This window comes from Merops nubicus, unplaced genomic scaffold, assembly GCF_000691845.1.
Source record: "Merops nubicus isolate BGI_N331 unplaced genomic scaffold, ASM69184v1 scaffold18434, whole genome shotgun sequence".
NCBI classification, from domain to species: Eukaryota; Metazoa; Chordata; class Aves; order Coraciiformes; family Meropidae; genus Merops; species Merops nubicus.
Window position 1 is genome coordinate 19,980 of NW_008603770.1, and position 22,861 is coordinate 42,840.

The 22,861-nt window shown below is 36.9% G+C and overlaps 1 protein-coding gene across 1 annotated transcript in view; it reads left to right on the forward strand.

Moving 5' to 3' along the window:
• XRCC5 (X-ray repair complementing defective repair in Chinese hamster cells 5 (double-strand-break rejoining)) overlaps nt 1-22,861 on the forward strand; it is a 45,603-nt gene that overhangs the window by 17,846 nt on the left and 4,896 nt on the right. The window contains exons 11-18 of the mRNA XM_008938790.1: nt 1,205-1,295; nt 2,545-2,678; nt 6,712-6,908; nt 10,991-11,084; nt 12,543-12,612; nt 20,187-20,296; nt 20,809-20,905; nt 22,614-22,681. Coding sequence (XP_008937038.1) covers nt 1,205-1,295; nt 2,545-2,678; nt 6,712-6,908; nt 10,991-11,084; nt 12,543-12,612; nt 20,187-20,296; nt 20,809-20,905; nt 22,614-22,681 — 861 coding nt within the window. The remainder of the gene's footprint in view (nt 1-1,204; nt 1,296-2,544; nt 2,679-6,711; nt 6,909-10,990; nt 11,085-12,542; nt 12,613-20,186; nt 20,297-20,808; nt 20,906-22,613; nt 22,682-22,861) is intronic.

Here is a 22,861-nt window from a genome sequence, read left to right on the forward strand (position 1 = left end):
CTTTTCAGATTGATTTTAGGAAATAGTACCAAGATATGTAGAAAAATAATGCTATATGTTTCTTTTAGTATCCTCTATATTACAAATTTAAATAACAGTGATTTTTATTTCACTAACGTAGCAATAACTTCAGCTTGTTATCCTGGAAATCTCAATAATTTTGGTGTCTAGAAACAGTGTAATCACATAGTTCTACATTAAGTTGCCATTGCTTTCTTGCTGTGTTACCACTTTCCTCTCTGTGCACAATCCAAAGTTGCGCTGGATTCTTTCACTTTATTAAACTGCAGATTTGTCTCCAGGCTGTTTGGTAGTGCAAAATTTGAAGTTGATTGTTGGTGTGGCATTTCAAGCATGTCCAACTACACTGTTGTAATTAGGTTTCCAAGTCAACTGGAACTGAGGGGAGGAACTCATAGCATATAAAGCTGTTGTTTAAATTCGTATGGAGAGTTAGGAAGGCAGCAGTATGTTTATTTACTTGGAAAGGTTATTTTAAGAAACAGGAGGAAAAAAGTAAAGTCTGTATCTTAGGAAAACCAAAAAGAAGAAAAAGTTCTATGCATAGCAGAATCATATTTGAAATATTTTTTTTAAAATTCTGTGAGACACGGAAGCAACACAGTACGGCAATCATTGCACCGTGTGTTTCCACTGATCTTACTTACCAAAGACTATTGAAAGAGCTAAGTACGTGTAGTGTGGCTAAGCAGTGACAAAGGTGAGGGTGGACATAGCAATCTTCAGACTTTTGAAGCATATAAACATAAAGGATGGAAAGGAATTATTTAGGGTGGTATGAACTGGAGGAGGTATTTGAATAAAGGAAAAATTAGGCTGAGAACCTAAAAAAAAAAACCAAACCAGCTTTTGACTTTGAAGCACAGTAAACTGTGATAAAAACTCCCAAAGCATCAAAATATGTGTGTTTTAAAGTTTGGCTGGTTGGAACTTTGCACAGTCAGATGGCTTGGAGGGTCTTTATCTCACCAGTGGAAAAATGAGGAGCGTAGACATCACTGTATCATAAAATAATGTTTTATTCTGCTTAAAACTGTGTTGTGGTGTAAATATTTTAAGTATTTTGATACACACAGATGCTAGCTCTTTGGATTTTTCTTATGTCTATATTGCCCTGATAGGGCTCTCTGGGATATTTGAAGATTTTTTTCCTTCAGGCTCAATTGTTTCTTGTCTCTCTCAGTGTCTTATCTACGTGCAACTACCCTTCACGGAGGACTTAAGACAGTACCTATTTTCATCCTTGAAAAACAACAAAAAATGCATTCCTACAGGTAAGATAGTCCTTTGCTCAGCAGCTGAACCAAATAACCTACTTGCCTTCCTTTAAGACACTCAAAAAGATTTAGAATATTTGGCTTTCCAATGAAAATGTAAGTTTTGTTGTTAGTTTGGCTTAGAGGAAAAGCTCTTTGAGACGATATTATGGTGTTGTCATCTTAAAGTGTAAAGCCTTTATCAAAACTTTTCCAGCTTAGTTGCAGGCTGAGTAGACTTAATGTTTGCAGGCAGTCTTTGAAAACTGTCCTGTTAGATGACTTCTGGCTTGGGTTATGGGATTATTAGTCACAGGATCTTTGTGATAGAGACTGGAAATTCAGTCCTCTGTGTTCTTTGATCTTCGAACTCATTTGTGAGACTAAACGGGCAAACCATGTGGAGGCTACAGATGTGGTTAGCTAGCTAGCATTAGAATAGAGGCATCAGCTCCATTTGTACGAAGCTGGTCCTGTAGCCAGCTGTAGCATACCCTGTTAGTAGAACGTACAAAAACAAAGACTGTGTTTTCTGTGGTGGGTTTTTTAAAGCATGCACTTGTGTCTGGATTCAGATGGAGGGTGTCTTTGGAGAGCCGTAGAACGTGCAGCTATACAAAGCTTGACTCACTGTTCTGAGAATTTTGCACAGTGTAAATGGATGTTTTTTAAAATCCTCTCCCACTTCTTTAATTTGTTATGAGATCCGTTGAATGGGCATCTGCGCATCAGGATATATAAAGCGTGCTGGGCTGTTTCTGAAACAGTTTCTATTTTCTTGCCTGTAACCAGCAGTTTGAGAACAAATCTAAAACCTGTCTTACCAAACTAGTAGTTGACAATTGTGAACTGTGTTCATTTGCAGTTCTAACTTTTAAAATTTATATTATGCCATTTAGTTTTTCAGACCAACTGTTCTCCATAATTTCCAAGTGGCCTATAAAACTTCTGTTGCAAATAAAACCATCTTGAAAAAGAAGAAAAATGGAAGCAGAAAGGCAACAATAATTGAGGTCATGAGGGGAAAAAATAAAAAGGCTTTATGACTTTACATTGTAGTCCTTAAATAAAGCAGGGGGCTTATTGCTATGTCCATTACCCATATTCTTTACTGGCATGTCTGTATCTGCAGTATACTCTGTGGCATGTAATGACTTGGTCAAAATCTCAGGTTGTGAAGTGAATCTTCATTTATATAATTTTTTTCAAGAAATGCATCCATCTGCAAGTATATTTACTATTTCTTTGTATGTAATTGCTGCCTTAGCGGATCAGTTATCTGCTGTTGACTCTTTGATTGATTCTATGAACTTGGTTTATGAAGATGATAATGGAGAAACTTTTGAGGACCTGTTTAAGCCCAGCAAAATCCCAAACCCTCAGTTTCAGAGGTTATATCAGGTGAGGTGAACTATGTCTTTTTCTTTTTTTTAATCTTTTGTTAAGACTTTTCACCTTTCTGTCTTTCTCCGAATCACGTTGGAAAGATCTGCGTTTTGAAGACAGGAATATAAATTCCTTCCCATTTAAATATGGGATATCAGTGACTTCTACATTGCTCCGACATAGATCTTATTCTTAAAGTTAGCAGTTTTCAGGAAACAAGGGAAATTACACCTCTTCTGAGGTTTCTGCAACAGCATTAGAGATATTCACAGGCACCTAGACTAGACAAGTTAAAACTTGCTTGGGTATCTCAAGACAGTATTGCAGCAATCATGGTGCAAAGACTCAGCCTTCAGCTTCTGAGCAAAGAGAGAGACTGGCTGAAAATCAGGCATCTCTGTAGCTTCACATTCTGTGTTCCATCGATTCTTGAGCAGAGTTGCTTTTTTCTTCATTGTTGCCTCTAGCAGTCATTCCAAAACAGATCAGTCTGAGGGGAACCTGACTGGTAATAAATGGTTAACATTGTTGACATTTAAAATATTCCATTTGAGTGTCTGAGCTGATGCATTTTACAGGCAAGCAGAACAGTTCACACTTCTTGCTGTTATTGTACCAAGCTGTCTACATTTCGATTTACGTTCTTTTCATATCACAAAGATTTTCATTGGAACATAAGGATGAGAAACTTAATTATACATTGAAATTCAAATGTGTAAAAAAAATGACACAGCAAATTCAAAAATAAGGAAAATTTTGTTGCCGTTTATGCAGCTGCCTAAGTTGTGTTGTGTACAGAATTGTGCTGTGTACAGAACCATGGAGATACAGTGAGTGCATTATTCCACTCTGAAAATTGACCAAAAATGGTATTGCAGCAACCATGGTCATCATATCTCAACAATTTCAAATGTCATTTTTTCCAATCACAAGTAGGAAGAAGATGCTTTCTTTAAACTCAGGAAACTTGCCCTAGCTTCCAAAAGCCATGCTACCTCAGTATTGTCAAAAGACCCAAAGGACCTGAAGGTCATATATATGTTTCAAGAACACATGTAAGCCCACTGTCTTAAAATTCTACTTGGATTGACACTCAGAGAACTCAGTGTTCCCTTCCAGTTCTGCCAGCCATATTGACAAGATGGTGTGTAACTGAATGCAAGGTTTGGTCAATAGAAGATTATTACTGGCCAAGAGCTTTAAGTGGATTGGCCTCTGCATGACTTGTATTTTAGGAAGGATTGTGAATCTTGAGTATTACAAAACAGATACAGCTTTGTTTCTAGGTGAAACATAGGGGATAGAATTTACTGTATTGCTAGACACAGTTTTGTGTTCTTTTAGTTCAGTGGACGTTGACTATCAGTGGAAGACATTTTCTAAGGTGTGCCATTTGTCTTCTAAACAGCATGATGGTCTTGTCCCAGCAGTTGAGTCAAATGCTGCTAGAAGAGGGTAACTCTGTTATCTCACCAGTTGCCTTAGACATTAATAGGGTTTTGTAAGGGTGAATAGTACCGTTGAGAAAAGTATTGATTGACTGTTTCAATATACTAGGTAGGATACAGTTCCTGCCTGTGGTGTCCAACAGTGCTTGCTGTTTATAAAGCCCTAAATTACCAGTCATTTTCCTTCTAGAGCTTTCTTTTGGCCACACACAGTCCCATTTTTTGGTCTTGGTTATGGAACTGCCATTAATCTGTGTAAGTTGCACAAGACTGTTCTCTCCTTTGCTGCAAATGTGTTCCAGGTTCTTGGTATTGTGCTCTTAGACCAAGTTGTAACCTTGGTTCCTTAAGAACTACGAAGAAAAATTATACGCCATCTTTTGAATGTAGGTAGCAAGTAAATTGATTTGGCTAAACAGGACCTATAAATGGTTTGGAAAAATAACTGAAGAAAGGATTAACCCCTTCATTTCCTGCTCTGTTGCCTCATGAAGATCTTTGGAATCATAAGTGACAAGAGCCAGAAATTAAACAGAAACATCAAGCTAAATTATATCTCTGGAAGTAATGGTAGGCATCAGGAAATGACAGAGTGGGTGGAAAGGAGTTGCTAATGCTTGCTGGAGTGGAAGATGAGGAATATCCTATATCCAGAGTTCCAACTTTTATTTCTTGCTTCCAGAAAAGCCGAAGTGAACTTCTGTAGCTTTTGTGGTGGCATACTTCCAAAATCATTGATTTAAGTTGCCCCTCTTAAATACAGAGGTTTGAAGCACATAAGATGCTTGAGGAATGCAATGTATTTTATTTGATAGCCAAATAAATTGTATGACAGTGATTGTTCTGTACTCAGAAGCTCTGTAGGAACAGTGGCCTGCAGCATCACATAGGTCATGGGATCTTGCTGCAGTGTCTGCATCTAAATATGCTCTAATGGCTCTTGTGAGACCACATGTGAGCAACCTTTGGACTAAGATCGTTGATAAGTTGTTGGACTGTATGGTTATGTTCTTTCAAAAAGCCAGTGGCAGTATGGGTTGTCTTCTAGCCAGTGAAGACATGGTTCTTGCTGGGCATAGAAGGAAGAGGATGCAAGCTTAAAAGGGACTGTTTGGGATTAGAAACTCCAGGTTAAGTCTGTTCATCTCCATGAAGCACCTGAGTTTTGATGGTGCCTGGCATCTCAGGGCTCAGAGGTTGTCATCTAAAAACAGGAAGAAGTGAAGGCTGTGGCTGCTCAGTCTGCTCAGCTTTTGCAGCTACACACATAAACATTGCAGATGCAGAAGCCTGAAAAACACATTCACAACAGGGGACTTAGGTTTTTTTGCTTTGTCAGTTTATTTTGGTTCCCTAATGTTGTTTTAATACTGTGGGTTTTTTTGTATCACAAAAGCCATTACTGCAGCTTCCAGCAACATTTTTACTCTCTTTCAAAATAATTATGCCTTAAATCATTACAAGTGTTTCCAAATCAGTAGTCTTGTATGACTGCCTTCTTTTGAAAGTGTGCTCTGATATGGATTGGAATCTTAATGGCAGCATGAAAGCACATCAGTATTGATGTGTAGCATATGGTCTGGATTTTCTTTATTGGCAGCTTTTCAGCATGTAGAGAGGGCTTTGTTTGCTTTGGTTTTGTTTTTTAAATTAATGCCATGTCTGACAGCCCACAGGGAAGCAAATCTCTGCTGTATTCCTAGTTTGCTGAGTGGTTACCTTCACACTCGTGTCAAATTCATCCAGTGCAATGGGTTTAGAAAAAATATTCTCATATGTACATCAGGTGTTTTTAAGTAGGTATGTGTGTGCGTGCACTGGCGTCTGTGTATCTGTATGTACACAGGCACAGAGCTCTACTGCTGTCCCACACTTCACAACACGTAAGCGATATCTACTTTGCTTTTAAAATTCTCAGTGGAATTTCTGTAGCCTGCCTCATTAACCTCATCTCTCTCCCTCTGCTTGGCTCCCTGACTGTGTGCACTGTCTTTACACTTTGGTTAAAAGGCCTTCTCCTCTGTAGCTCTTAACCATCTGTTCCAATTCTGATGTACATCTGTCAGATATCTTCATTCCCTCACTATGTTCAAAGCTCACTTGCAAGCATACCTATATTCTGTGCCTCACCTGTGCATAATTAACTTCTCTCTTTCCGTTTGCTCTTAAACTAGTGAAAATTTATCTTCTGTGCATACTGAGTTTGTACTGACCAAGAAAAAATATTTTTGTTATTTTGGGTATAAATCTTTCAAAATGTATAGAAATCTCTCTCCTGTGACTGTTTTATAATAGAACTGCACTTTAAGGGTAAAATTGAGTTAAAAAGCTGAATAGATGCAGATGACTGTTTTTCTAATAATTTTTATAGAATTCATTCTATTGAGTGTAGGAACATCTGCATCAGTATTCTTGTTCAGTATCATTATTTATCTCCTTAAACAGCTGATAATGAGACTTTCAATCTGAGCTGGAATATTTGTCAGCAATATGAAGATAGTGTCTTTAATATGGAAGGTATTTTGCATGTACCATATGATACAGGCATTCTAATGAAAGCACATAAACTAAATTTTCTGTTCTCAAATAATTTCTGGCAGTGTTTGCAGCACAAGGCTTTTCACCCCAATGAGCCACTCCCACCAATCGAACAGCACCTTTTAGAGATGCTGGAGATGCCATGTGTGGTGAAAGAAAGGTGCCAGTCTCCTCTTGAAAAAGTAAAAGCACTTTTCCCCCTAAAGGAAGTTGGCAAGAAAAAAGAAGATAAGACTGCTCAAGACATCTTCAAAGACAAGTAAGTTGGAGATTTATTATGGATTTTTTTAAAACGTTTTTTTACAGTTCAAATAGTTTTGGCTGGATGAAGCAGGCCCAGAGTCTTCTGAGCCTAAGATTGAGTTACACACTGAAAAAAAATACCACAATATTTGCCACCTACCAGTATCACAGTATGTCTGTTTTTTTTTTTTTTTTTGTGAATAGGGGTGGTCTATAATGTTGTGGGGTAAAACACACCAAGAACCAGTCTATAGTTTCCTCATATCTGTATTTGTTATCACAGACTCCATCAGACTGGAAGGGACCTCAGGAGATTTCTTGTTCAGCCTGCTTCTCAAAGCAGGGTTACTTGTGAGCTCTAAACAAGTAACTCAGGGCTTCACCCAGATGGAGACTGTGCATCATCTGAGCAACTGGTTGCATTACTTTCTGTCTCCTGGTCAGTTTGTCCTACTGGCAGTTATGGTTCAAATAAGAGTTTGAACCTGGTTTAGAACAAATTCTGCAGGGTTTTGAATTAGCTGTAAAGGCAAATCTTCCTTCTCAGCATGTTGGATTTAGGTTGTTTTGTAGCATACACTTTCAATACCAAATCAAAGAAAAACAGCTTCATTATTATTTTCTGTGCAGTGAACGTGGATATCTTGAAAAAATCAAACTGTTGTGGACTCTTCCTGGAACATCTATTGTCTGAACAGTTTTTAAGACAAATCTTCTGTTGTTATTAGATATTCTGTGTTTACTTTTTTGTGCTGCAAATACAAAGAATAAATGCTTAATTGGTACTGTCATCTCAGTCAAATCAATTTGCTCAAACAAAATCTGCTTCTTAGAGCTTAATTTATTGAACTCCTATAACATAACCGTCCCATGTGATGTTGAAAAATTCTCAGTTGGCTCCTCCTCCCTCTTTTTTCTTTTTTAGCTTAGTCCTTTTAGCATGAGGAGCAACATCTTTGAGCCGTCTTGAGGCCTTGCTTAGCAAAGCTGTCATATATCCTTTACCTTGGCTTGGCTAGAGCCCCCTCAGCCTGGTATCTTTGGGAAGACATGATGTAGGACTTCTCACATTACTGCTCTGGAGTTGTGACCATGTTTCTGTATACAGGCTGGGAAACACTACTCTTTATTTTGTTTATTGCTGTGTGTGCCTGTCTTGCCTTGGTGTGCCTGTGAATTCATACCAATTGAAGTCTCTTGTCCTTCCTCTGTGCCTCAGTTTCTCTATGTGTGTGTGAATACATACACACCTTTATAAGTGTATTTAAAGAAATGATAGAACCAGTTTATATTAAAAAAATAAAAGGGAAAACTTGGGTTCAAACAAGCCAGGGGAAGAATTTAACCAAAATCCAGTGACCTATTACTGTTAGCTACTCAAAAACATATCACCCCCAAAAGCATCAACTTGACAAGTGAGAAGGAAAGCTATTTTGTTTAAAAGGTGGTTTCCTTTAGAGATATGATGAAAGCAGCTATAAAAATAATTGAGATAGAAATTGGTGTTAGGCAGTAAAATGATCTTAAAAAAAGAATCTGTAAGGGAGGCAAAAGGATACAGACTCAACTATGCAAAGAAGAATAAATAGTAATAGGATTTAAAAGGTTGCACAAAAAAAAGATTTTACTGTAGTATTGAATGGGAACAGTAATATTGTCATTACAGCAGAAATATTAACTGTAGTTCTGTTTGGGGAAAAGCTGTGTGATACAATTAAATCACTTGGTAACAAAAAGTACATCACTTTGCAACAATGACTGAAGAAAATGTTAAACAACAGACAACGTTCAACTTACTAAAACTATCAAATCCAGATAATTTGCACTAAAGTGTTTTGAAGGAGTTGGCTAGATGCTCTCTTAACTGTTATTTTTGTTTTCTAAAACTGATTTGTGTCTCTTACCATATTGACCAGATTTCCTCTGCTTAATTTTTAAGGTCTGGTGGGATTAAGGCAGCATAAACATAGGCATATCTTGATACAGATTTTAATGTTCAAATTCATTGTTTCACTTTTGCTAAGGTCAGTGTACTTTAAAAAAATCCAGTAAAATAGAAATCATTTTACTTTTTTCTCCTTAGATGGGCACTGGAGAGGCTGTTACCTCATCCAGCTTTGCATTATGTGAGAAGCTTGCATGTAAATGTAGAAGTGAGTGTTTTCGATTAATCTTGTATTGCATTAATTTTTTCTCAAATGGTATGTTTTACCATTTAAAAAAACCTGCCAATCAGTGCATTACCAGTAACATTGTAAATGGCAGATCCTTGTCTGATATAAATGGGTATGGATTCATTGGTTTCTGCTGTACTGCACTGGTTAATAACAGCTATAGATCTGGTCCTAGGCAGTTAAATGCATAAGCATCATTTTTCTTCTCCTTCCAATCTCAAAGTATTTTGAATCAGTAAAAATAATACAAGAGGAAAAAGATTTCAAGACACTGCAATTGATTGCAAAACACCTTTGGAGAAAAATATTCTAAAAGAGAATTTTCATTGCTCTTTGCACCTTTCATCAAACCACATCAATATACAAGAATTTTGATTCAAGTGGAAGTTCTAGACTCACTGGTGTTGGAGACATATCAGTTTTTCCATTTTTTACAGACGGGCATATCGACTGTCCAAAACAATCAAGCAACTTGTTCAAGGTCAGACAGAAAATGAGCAGAGTTGATAATGAAGCAAGGTGTCCCCTCCTCATCCTCAGGCATAATCAGAGTCATCATTTCTCCTAGAGTGATAAGTAAGGTTATGCTGGATGGCAGGAGTTGCTGAAGAGAAGGAATTTCATTTCAGTAGTGACAAAATTAAGTAAAGGACAGAGAAGACCACAGAAACCAAGTGGGTTATGCACTGATTGTAAAGTAGGGGAGGAGTGTGTTATAGAAAGAACTTAACACAGACCTTGGTTTTACTTTCTAATAGTCGATTGCTTCTCTAATGTGCAGTATGATTTTAAAGTCAGTTCTAACCTCGTAGAAATCAGTGGCACCTAGTCCGGGATCTCTGGCTTTGTCCCTCCATCATAAAGAGCAGTTTCTTCTCACTGCAGTAGTACAATTTTTAAGAAAAACTTTGTACTTTGTTTTGAAATCCCTTGAACACAAGTACTGTCGTTAAGGTCTCTGTGCAGCTTTCAGTCATTCTTAAGCTGAAATTGATGCTTCTGTGTCAGTGGCTTGTCACATTAAGTGGCACAGAACACAATGTCTGATTTTCTTCCCCTTTTGTGATTACATGGATTTTCTTGTGTTGCCAAGATGTGCTCTGAAATTTGGCATGTTAGATGTTACAGTTAAGTGCCTAATTTGAATGTACACCTTGGTATATGGTGCCTGTGTGGGCAGAGTGAGAAAGTAGCCTAATATCCCAATTAGTTTTTTAAAAATAACAAATAATCTTTTGAAAGCATTTTGGGATGTACCTTGAAGTATCCCAAGAAAATCCTTATGCTTAATTGGAGTTTGTTGAACAGGTTTTGACTGCTGTAAGTGGAAGTTTATAAAGCACTTGGGTGCTGATGGAGAATATGGGTCATTAGAGTCAAAAGCTACTGTGTAAACATGTTTGTAGTAGCTAGTCAATTCCAAGACAGTAACTAGGAGGTAATTTTTGAAGAGTAAATTAATTTCTTAAATGCTAAATTTTTCTTGCCGTTTTATGTTTAGAATTAATCTGGTGAGAATGCTCAATGTCATGTAATATACTGTAAATTATCAAGATTAGCTCAATATACAGGTTCCAAATGAAGTGATTTGAGATATTCTGTATTTAGAAATGTGGAGACGATGTCTGTAAGTAAACTCAGCCCTGAAACAAGCATGAGTAATACTGCACCTTCAACAAGCAGTGCCTTTGCTTGATACTAAGATAGCTAAGAGATGCTAGACAAGTTCATTCCCGTTTCTGCTGCCTGCTTTGTGCAGCCAGTGGGGGAAAAATGAGGCATTGTTTCATGTTAATTTTGAAACAGGTATATAATGAAGTTTAGTCCAGTGTTCAGTGTATATTTCATTAACTTACTGACTCCCTGTTTAGTAGGCAGGACAGTTTAAGTGTTTATATTGGTTTCTTTTTGTTCTTATTTGCAGCAGTGAAGATGGACCCAACCCTAAGAAACCAAAAATTGAAGATGAGGAAGGTAGCTTTAGCATCGTAAAGCTTGCTGAAGGCAGCGTCACTTCTGTAAGCATAGTTTTACAAATCTGATTATTGAAGGAGAAGATTAATTTCTCTAAGTGTATTATGGTTAATATAAAGAATTCCTGATAAAAGGAGAGCTTCTAGCTGAAACATGACTGAAATGGTGTCTGCTTGCAGATTTGAGACTCTACTGGAAATCATAAAGACATCTTTCTCTACCCTTGGGTATATGTTAGCAGAAGTTTCCATCAACCTTGGGTATTTTAGAATAAAATTCTCCTTCAGTGCCTAGAACTCTAATGGGCAAGCCTGAGAAAAGAGAACAGAATTTCAGTACTGGGGTTCAGTGGCTGAATTTTGCTCTTGCTCTCTTTTATATCATCTGAAACATAGAAGTTGCTTCTGTACATTTAGTCAAAAGTACTGCAGTGATTTTAGAGACTGTGTTCTGCATTAATTGGGGTGCTATATCACAAAATTTGGCTTCATCTTGCTGCTAGATCTGACTTAATTCCAAATGTTATATACATGAGTAGATGAAGCCTGTATCATAAAAAGATATGCATCCTCCTTTATTTGATTTTCTGCATTACAGAGAAAGAAGTGATTTAATATTGAGGTAACTTCATTTGCTTTCAAATGTGCTATGCTTTAAGGTTGTTTTCTAAAATATCTACTTGAAATTTTTTTTTTAAAATTTATATAACATTTAAATGTTTTGCATCATATAAATTTCTGGTATTTCCTGAAAAATGTCTCTGTCAAATTTAAAAGAAACACAAAGTGACCAAGCCAGCTTATTGAAATATCTATGAATGACTTTCACAACAAAGCATAAAAATTTCAAATAAATTTTAGTTAGGAGAATTTTGATTCCTGAAAGGAAATTTTAAGCAATATAATTTTTTTTTCGACGCCCTAAGATTATTGCATTCTGTTTTTCAATTGACCTGGTATTGACCTGGGTTTAGTTCCTCTGTAAGGTTTCTGCACTTGTATGTCTATTTAGAGCTCCAGCTTTAAAATGTCAGACTGGGCCAGAAAGGGTAGATGAACTGAGTGCAAGCTTTTAATTTTGAGCTTCCTATTGGAGTGTCAAACCAATGATTCTATACCCGCATGCCTGGGAGCTCCTGTTCCTCGTTAAGCATCTGTCAAGATTAGTGAGAGGTCTGGGCTACGGAAAGTCTCAAAGCTGAACTAGCAGATAACCTGAAATACTGTGCTTCTGCCTTCCAAACCCCAGAGAACATGGTTGGATTATAACAGCGCAGCATAGTAGGTGTAAGTTCAGCTTGCTCATATCATAAATAACCTTTGCTAGGAGTACTGTGCATTAACACGCACAGTAAGACTTGACTTCTAGGAGTCTGCATGCACAGAGGTGTAGAGCTTCTGTTTCCATATTAAAGAAAGAGAAATTTAAAGGTTCTTGTTGTCTTGCAAAAAGAAAGAGATGGATGTTGGCAGATGACTGTATAATTTCTGAACTTTTTGTAGGTTGGGAGTGTTAACCCAGCAGAAGATTTCCGAATTTTGGTGAGGCAGAAGAATGCTGACTTCAGAGACGGTAAATGACTTTTATATATCTTAATTATATTTAGTAGCATCTTAAGGGTTCAGTAAGAGCAATCCAATTGTCTAAACATAAGTTTCTAATGTCTGATGCTTTGGAGTTTACTGCTTAGCTTCTGGTATCACTCCGAATTCTCATGTTTGAACTTGCCTTCCTGATTTGAACGATTCAGATACCCATGTTTGTGTAAGATGGCACTAGACAACTACACTGATGCATCTGAGCAACATCTCAGGTTTTTCTCATAGAGGATCCCATAGAGGTACTGACTGACTGCCTCATCAAACTGGGTACCAGCTTCTCTTTGGGCTTCACAGGATCTTTCTGGCTTGCAGGGCTGTTGACTGTGTGTGATGTGAGAAACCTGGTTTCTGCAGTCTGCTTATTCTGTCTGATGAAGAAATAAGAATGATGCCTAGGATTTAAATCTTTTAAAACATTTGTTACTGCTTATTGTGAGGAAAAGAAAGCAGAGGTGAATTTAAGGTGTAATAAGCAGGTAGTATGTGGCTCTTACAGATGAGAGGAGGTTCTGTGTGTTGTGAATCTTTTCTCAGCATACAGCATGACAGGGTTTTGATGCAGAGATGGGGACGAATACAAAGCACAGGTCAGCCATTCTTTTGCATGACCTAAGTCTGAAAATGTAATGGAATTATCATTTTTATGGTATTTCCCTACTGGAATAGCTGTAGTGAGATATATATAATCCAAAGGTACCTTAAAAAGGATGCACAAGATGGATGGGTCCTTTTGTCTTCTAAAGGGTGATTTCAGGGTGGTGGCAAGATAAATCTCATCTGCTGAATAGCCACTAATGTAGCATTTTTTTTCAAAGAAAAAGATGTGCAGAGATGCTCAAGTGAGATGCTAGATATTTCAACAAGGCCTTTGGTCCTTTTGGACATAATTTGAGGAGGATATTGAGTAGTATATTGATTTGTGATAGCTATGTAGGCCTTAACAGACTTTCTTTCCAGAATTTCCAGATCTATAAGCCAGATAGCCAGCTTTTTACATGGATTTTGCATTAGATCCAGAATAAATTGTTTATTGAATAAATATTGGGAATTGTGTTCTCAAACTGCAGATATATTAAGATGCAGTAAAAAAGCTTTGTACAATATATTAGAATACAGAAACTGTGAAACAGTTGACTGCGTTGTTATGGTAGTTAATTTTATAATATAGGAAAGCTTTAAGGCAGACATAAGATTACCCTTGATGGAGGTTTAACTAAAGAGTGCTTAAATATGTCCACTTGGTAGCTGTGCTGGAGAGAACTGCAGTACATGTTTGGATGGCTTATGAAATTTTGAACAATCTGCTTTTATTTTATATGTTATCTGCTCTGTAATTATAAGGTATAGTTAAAATGTAGTGCAGTCTCCCTTTTAAAGGAGAGAGAGGTGCCATTATCAATAAAAACATGCTCTGCATTTTATTTTTTTTTCTTCTGCATAATCCTTTTTCTCCTTTAGAGCCTTTTAGGTAGCTTAATGCATAAAACATTACAGGCATGTTTTTAATGGCTTGCTGTATTGCACTCTGGTTATGTAAATAGTAAATTCTGCCTTAAAACTATTCACTGGTTCTAAGGGGATTTTTTAGTATAATTTTATACCAAATGTTTAATGATGAAACTTCTTTTCCTCTGCTAGAACATGTGAAATGTAAAATGTCTTTGCAGGAAAGGATAATCTGTGGCATCGAAATAGGTTATTGGGGAAAAAATACTACTTTTTATGTGTCAGGATGCAGGCAGGAGAAGTACTAGGTGGCATCCTGGTTTGATTCTTTCTAGTATAAGAAGAGCATCCACTGTAGTCTTCCAAACTGAATAGAGCCTACATTCTCATTTCAAAACAAAATAGTAACATGGTCCCTTTGTAGGGAGGAGAAGGACTTTCATCTGTTTGACTGGGGAGGGATTTTTACATCCTCCTCAGTCCACAGCAAGCCTCTCAACAGAATGCTAAAGTTATCAAGACCAAAGTATGGCACGGGGCTTTTTATTTTCTTTTTTTATTTTTTTTTTTTTTAACAACCTGTAGGAAGCCCTGATGGTGTATTTATTCTCGAAATTGAGTATCAATTTATCTCTTGCAGTGGCCTGACTGGGAGTTGATGATCAGGGTTTGTGCCATTCATAGGAGAAGCCTAAATGCAAGTTAGCCCGTGTCTGATGCTGCATTCCACAGCACACCAGAACAGGAAAAACAATGCTTTTACTGTTAGTGAGAAACAGGTCTCTAATATGTAAATGCATATTTTTTATAAAATCTACAAGTTTCAGGTTGGTAAGGGTCAGAGGGGTAGGTTTCCTGAGACTGGCAGCTCAATTCCTGAAACATTAGTCAACTTTGTTTTTAATTGACATCTGTGTAGTTTATTACAGTAGGGACCCACTTACAGCTTACATGAGGAGTTTTGTGTGTTGGTGCCAGCTTACTGATTAATGTTGATTGCTCATGTAACTACTATTGTCTTTCCCCTCCAGATATCTTTACTTTCTTATTTACATTCATGGCCAGAGAGATCTCATTTTATACAAGTCTTATATTGAGCCAGTTACAAGTGCACAGTCATCAGAAAGAGCAGGCTTCTGATAACAGCTTCTGACATTTTTGACAATGAATGCAAATAAAATAGATTAGTTTGCCTGAGTAGAATCTAATCAATACTCCCAAGTGTGTAGACTGAGTTTCTTCATTACTGTGGCTGCAAAGAAGATTCTCAAGTACAGTGAGTGCTTGCCATCTCTCTGATGCCAAAGGAGTAGCCACATGACTGCCAGTTCATGCCTTTGGACTCTTTACAGGTTTCCATCCATGTCTGCATTTCTGGAGAGCAGGAGGTGTCTGATACAGTGTGTTGTATTTTCACAGGCTTGTGTAGCAGACAAGGTGTCTTAATAGAAAGAGAAAAAAGATATTTACCCATTAATAGTATTTTCTTTTTTCACACAGAAGATTTACAAATTTTCTTATTGAGTGTATAGGCTGGATTTCATTGCACCATACAGGACTCCTATCTGAGAATATTATCTTTGAAATCCTGTCATTGAAAGAGCTTTTTTTTATTTTATTTTACTGATTGCCAGCAAAGAGAGAAATTTGCAATGGCAACTGTACAGTTTATAGATGTTAAATATCCATGGATGAAAAAATATCCAGGGACAAATAGTACAAAAATCTCATTTTTATATTTTTAGCAAATTTGCTAATATTTTTATTCCTAGGTATTTGTAGAAAAATAAAGTTAAGACTCAGTAATTCATGTGTAGATTTCAGCAAATGCTCTTTTCTGCCCGAGGTGTCACACTTCTGCCATGGCATGTGGATCAGCTTCTGAGGTAAAATGTAAACCACTGATTTTGCACTGGATGCTTTGTATGCATAAAAGAATAGTTTCATAAAAGAATTCTGTGCAAGAGGTTTGCAGTGGGATTTTATTAGCCAGTTGCAACAGGGATGATATTTTGTTGCAAGATGTTCTGTAGAAATGTGCATAGTTAACATCTTTATAGACCCAAGATACTTTTTAAAAAACCTGGTATTTACTTTCAGTTTTCGTTGGCAGTTGTCTTTGCAATTCGTCTACATTTTTATTTTACTGAGTGTTTTTATGTATTTCAGAGACTATTCATACCCGACTGCTAGGTAGGCCAAATGCAATGAGTGGTTTGATGAAAATGATTCAGTCATTAGAAGAGTATTTGCAAACCAAAGAGTTGAGTATATAAAATCACTTTGAAGTTTTCTGTACGTTTGCTTCACAGAGAGGATGAAGCCAGATTTGTCTTTGAAGAGTGTAGAGAGCGGGTGAGATGTAAAGCTCTGAGTTGCAACAAACAGAATTTGAATTAGATGTTAAGGGGGAGAAAATAATAAAAATCATCATGGTGGTAGTCAAAGAGAGAAAGAGGGGCCCAGACTTGAAGACAGTCCATCCTCGTTGCTACTCAGAACTAAAGTCTGTGGAGCACTGAGCCACCTGATCCACAGCAACTCTGGTTTGAGTGGGGATTTGTGCTGTACATCCTTCAGATATCCAGCCTAAATCATTGTGACCCATACACAGACCATTTCGAGAGACCATTTGAAAATTGGACAGGGCACTGGAGTAGTTCAGCAGTTCTTGATCTTAAAATACTTATTTCTTGTCTTAAAGATGAAGGAAGTCAAAAATTAAGACAATTTTTGGTTTAGGATACCTTCTTTTCAGTTATAAAAAGATAATACTTACAGAGCAGTAGTTTAAAATTAATTATCAGGTGTCTTAACTGATTTGTCACTGACTCTTACATGAAGTTCATGAATACAAGTCATTACCATCACCAATGGATAAATCAAAAGTCTGATAACAACAGGAGTCTTCTGCCTACAGAAGGAACTATTTTTTTAACCTGATTAATTTTTAAGGTGTGTGGGCTGAAATCCCTGAGGAGTTGAACTTGGACTATAATACAGTTTTATCTGTTATTATTCTGTAATCTGGCATAGTAATCAAGACCAAGGACTGAACTGAACAAACGTGAAAATATAGCTACAATTTTGTACTGTAACTATTCAGAGATAAAAAGTGAATATAATTTTTCATGACATATTTCACAAGAAATAACAGCATGGATGAATGTATTTTGGAGTAGGGAACGTATCTGAATGCCAGTAAAGAAGGGATTAAATTCTGTTAGAACTATGAGATCTTCTACTCAAAGGTTATTTTTTGCCTATAGTTCTCCAGCTTTTAATCACTATATCTGTTACCTAATCAATCAGGTACACTAAGAAGAAGAAACAAAAGATTAAAACTTCTTGGGTTGTTCTCTAGAATGTGGTGGTCATTAGGAGTGCTGGAATTCCAGGTTATGCAAAAGGTAGAAGTTTGTTAGTTCTCTAATGTTTGTGAGGGATCAGGGAAGCTGGGAGAGAAAAAAAAAAAAAAAAAAAACAAACGTTATTACACAGTGGTGGCCTGAATAGGCTGTCAGTTTGTAACTCCAGGACCTGCTCTTCAAAACCCCAATGCCTGAGATTAACAGAGTTAATACTAGTATTCACATCTTAGTTAAATAGACATCTTTATAGAGAACATGCCTTTCTCCAAAACCAGGAGATCTATTTTTTGCAGCACCCAAAGCCAAAGATTCACAAGGGAAAAGAAAATGACAGGCAGCAGGAAATCAACAAACGTCTCAGACCTAGATGTGTAACAGAAGAGTCCACTTCTGAGAACTTCCAGTTATAATACTTATCTACTGTGTCTTGTATTATCTTTGTCCCTCTGAAGTATTTTGGTAGTCTAATCAGAACACAGGCATTTTATCTATTTTAGATTCATCAATCATTGGCCTGTCATTGAAGAGAAACCCAATGGACAGACCCAACTTTAGCCAAACTGTTTCAAGATGTTAAAAGAATCCGACTTAAAATATTGTTACCATGTAACCTATTTACTGCATACATTATGGTCTTTCAGTGCCTAGTAAAACATTGTAGGGTTTTTGTGGTTCCTTGCAACAGATTTCAAAAGGAGGCAGCTCACAGTCAGTAGGAAGAAAAAGTCTTTTCTTCTGATGTCTGCCAGTACAGTCAAATGGAAAGGGATTTTTAAAAAATTGAATGCAAAAGAAGTAGTAGAGTGTCTGAAAATTTCACACAGTATGCTGGAATAATTCTGACAATAAGGACTTCTGTTGCACCCTCACAGTGCCTGGGGTTTTAATTTAACACATCAATGAAAAGGCAGCATTTTAAAAAAATGCCACCACCACTGAAAACACCAGCAGGACTTGCTTTTATTAGTGCAATTCGTAAGAAATTAGAACGTTTAATGAGAAAATTGTTAACCATGAAAAAAATGGACTGAATTAACTTGGGGAGCTTACATAGTAAGACTTCATTTTAGTTTGTTAGCTACTGGTAAAATAAATGAGAGTGAGCTGATCACCTCAAGAGCAGTAGGCACTTGAGCACGCTTCCTTGTGTGGTAGCTGCTGTTGGGCAGAACCATTATCTACCTCCTTTTCTAGAAACTGTGTAGAGTCAAAGAAAGCAAGAGTCACAAAAGCTAGTGGGAGAATATCAAATGTGTCTCGTTTCACTCTTTTCAGGGATACTATCCTTCACATTCTGTTCAGCTGGGCAGTTTATGGAACATAAATGTGACAGCCAGCACTCTGTGTTCTTACAGTGAGCAGAGTGGAATAGTTTTTAAACTATGTCTGCTTCTTGGTGTGTTTACTTATCCTTGTCTCTTCCATCATCCTGGCAGATGATTTGCTTTGTTGGTGTTTCCATGGCTGAAATACTTGCAGTAACATCTGAATGTAAGAAGGGCTATAGGTCAGGCTAAAGGTTCTCCTAACCCAGTAACCTGTCTTTCACGGTACAGGAACAGAACAGGCAGGTGCTCTGGCTTGTCCAGAATGCTTTCCTGTGATTGATTCCTCAGTGGCAACATCATCTTTAATCTCCCTTGATAGCATTCCTCTTTTAAAAATTCCGAGAATTTGTTCAAGGATTTTTTTTTTTTAAGCTGTTAAACTTCTGGCATCCCACAGCAGCCTGTGGTAGAGAGGTTAACTGATTTTGTTTGAAGAGGTACTTCTTTTTTCATTTCTTCTTAACCCAACTCATTGCTCTAGTTTTGAGAGAGGCAGGGGACTATCACTCTCTATTCATCCTTTTCACAGTGCTTCTGAGTTTATAGATTACTGCTGTATCCTCCTCATGCTTGTCTTTTTCCAGGCTTAGATGTCTGCCAGAGGGTAAAATTGTACAGTTCCTCACCTGTAATTAAACATGAAGAAAATAAAGTCCTGAAACCCAGCAGAATTTAGCTGGGGTTGAAGAGCTCTTGGTGACATTTTCACTTGCCACATTTGCAGTGTTTTAAAGCTACCCACCTTTTAGGAGGTCAACAATGAGGATGAAACTGGTGTTCTCCTTCTTGTTGGTACAAGTCTCACTGTTTGCCTCTGCTTCTCTCTGTCAGGCATGCATAGTTTGCAAAACTTATCTCTGTAATCATAAACGGCATTGCCCCAATGAAAAATCATCAAACTGCTTCTACAGAGATAAGACCCAGTCTAATGCCAGTAACAACAAGGTAGTCTTTTAACTGCAGTCACCCTACAGATGTTGTTTTGATGTTATTACAACTTCACTGTAAATTTAACACTTTTATTGAAATACGCATGTGTTTCAGAGAATGTTTGTGGTATAGGCTTTCGTTGTAGAATGGAACCTCCCGTAGCCTTAGGATCCCCTATTTTCTGGTTTTATTATCTATTAAACCAGGTAAGCCAGTGGGTTTTTTTTTCCTTGGCTTTCAGGAATAGACTTTTGCCTTGGCTGCGCTTGGGTTTCTTCCTAGTATATCTGGCTTCTCCAGTGAGGCTGAAGTAATTAGATATCAGTTATCAACTTGAGTAGCTTGAGGTAGTAAGGCTGTGATTAACTCTTTAGATGCCTTTGGAATGGAAAAGGAGAGATGTAAAGGAAACATTGTTTTGCCTTGAAAGTGTGCATTCTTTAGTTTGTTTATGTCTTCTTCTCTTTCAGTGAGTCAGCAGTTGATAAACCGCATTGATCAGTTCCTGGAAAATAAAGGTTCACAGTACTACATGAAAGGGATCAATTGTATCAGCGTTTTCAGAGAGGAGGCCATGAAGGTAATGCTAATATGTGGAAGCTCTCATCCCTTTCAAATTAAAGGCATGATGGGGCTATTTGTTGTATTAGAAACTGGATAATCTATTGCTACAGAAAAAAGGATTGATTCATAGATTAAAATCTGCTATGCTGTTTGAAATTAAGAAATAGATTAGCATTTTATATTTCTTTATTCTTACTGGAATGCGGACTAGCTTCTCTGGTATGATGTGCTTGTTTGCTTTCTTTTAAACATAAAACCAAAAGCCCTGTGACCTGAGGCTTGTGAAAGAAAAATAAGCAATGCTACAAATTTTTTCTTCGGTAAAACTAGTTACAAGGAAGTCTTTCTAGCTTTCTGAAAGGCAGTTTTTGTGACTCACCTTAGAACTCTTGGTTTTAGTTGAGATAAAAACCAAACCCTGTAATGACTTGTGTTCACCGTGTTAGATGACTTCATGAAGAATTAAGTTTGCAGTGCTCTTCAGTATTTTAAATATTTCCTCTTTATCATTGCTGTTGTTTTTTTCAGCTGTCCAGGGTGCAGTGCTTTAATGATTTTCTGCAGGCCCTGAAATCAAAGGTGGAAGATAAAGCCTTAGCTGATTTCTGGGAGATCATGATACAAGGTAGAATTAAAAAAAAAAAATCTAGTTGTATTATCTGTTATGTATGAGAAAACTTTGTTAGCAATGGGATACTTTAACCACAGAGCAGCATTTTGATATGGTTCATTCCTGCAGCCTGTTGAAAAAAAAAAAAAAAATGTAAAAATCTTTCACATTGCAGCTTCCTTTTTTGCACTAATAACTTCATATCAGCAATATTCATAATGTCTTGCCAAGTCTTATTGAAATCGTAAATTAGTTGTGGAAGAAGAGAGACAAATTAAATGTTACAGGGTAAGGAGAAGAAAATATGATTTCAGCTGAATTTCGAAATAAATGGAAAAAACTCATGTAGCAGAGATATAAAAAGATTCTTCCAAATTAAGCTTCAAAAAAGGCATAGATAGCATTTAAATATGTCACTGATCATTTTGTATTTAAGCAACCTGAAGGACAGAATCTGTGGTAATGTGACACCTACCTCTGATTAAACTGGGAGATACAAGGCAGTGCAGTTCTAAAAGCCATTCAGAGACTGCACAAGTGATAAATAAAGGAACATTTTCACAAATATGAAACGTGGACTTAAAAAAAATCTTTTACATCATACTGTTGTTTTCAATTGGAACTAGTGCTAAAGGAATCTATTAAATGCACAGCTGTATCTCTTAAGGGTGCGTGCTATAAAATGTAATGATATACTATTGTATAGCACCTTTGTAAGTGATGAACTCTGTCCAATTTTTACAAAATACAAAATGGGAATTTGTTTAGCAACCCAAGACAACACTGAAAGACTATTATATTCAATAGTCTTGTAGGGGATCTTCTCTGAAGGAATTTGAAAAAAGAAACCAACAAACTTTGAAAGTAGGAGATTTGGATCTTCTAAAGCCATGCTAGAATCATTTTTCTGCTTCTTGACACATGATCTGTCTCCTCTTTTCTACCAAGTGTGGCACACATTGGGCCTTGTCATGGGTGACTGCAATCACCAAAGGAAGATGGATGTGAGTTAATGGCTCAGGAGCAAGACAGAGCTGTTGGACAATTTCACTTGTCTCATGAAACACTGTGTTGTAGTTCTATGGGCACATTAAGGTGGCATGACACGTGTGCTGCTGCTGAAACCTTTATGAATCTCCTGTTCTTTGCTATCACATGCACAGCTTCTTCATTCAGACACAAGCATTCATGTAGCTAAGTGATGAGCTAGACTGGAGAAGCTATTGGGGTAAAAAGTAACTGAGATTTTTTAAATTTATTTTGGGGGGAGTCGGTCTTGTGTTACTATCAAAGGATCAACTTTGATAGTCAGACTGTAAGTAATCACAGCATAAGTGTTTGTATGTTAGGAGTTAATTTTTCTAAGAGCCTAAGAGCATGCTGTGAGTGACTAAAAGTGTAATTTCTGATAGATTTTCAGCATTTCATCTGTGATCTATGATTTCAGTGTCTCATTAGTTTGATTGTCATAATATTAGCAGTTTCCTAAATGGAGACTTCCACAAGCTTATGAATATGCTCATTAATTTATTTTTATATCATAGTTTATTTCATAGTTGACTCATTTATGCAAGTCACATTTTCCTTTGAGCAATATTTTTTTATTTTTGCGGGTGCTGATGACACATGCAGAAGCTGGAATTAGGGAGACTTTTCATTTCTAACATGAAGTGTGTTTTTGGGAAGCCTACTAATGATATTTTTATATCTCATATTCTTTTAGACAGAATTTCTTTGATCAGTAAAGATGAAGCGGAGGAAAGTTCGGTGACTAGTGAAGAGGCTGAAAAGGTATCGTTCTTTTAACGAGCATCTGTTTGTGTAGAACCCTTGCTGTGGAACAGAAGACTCTTTCTTATGTAGATAAATCTTCAGCTGAATGAAATAGCATCTGTATGAAGGAAGAAGAGAGTCCTTTTGCCATACAGAGGAAGTTGGCCCAATTCAGAGCAAAAATAATTCCCTAGTATG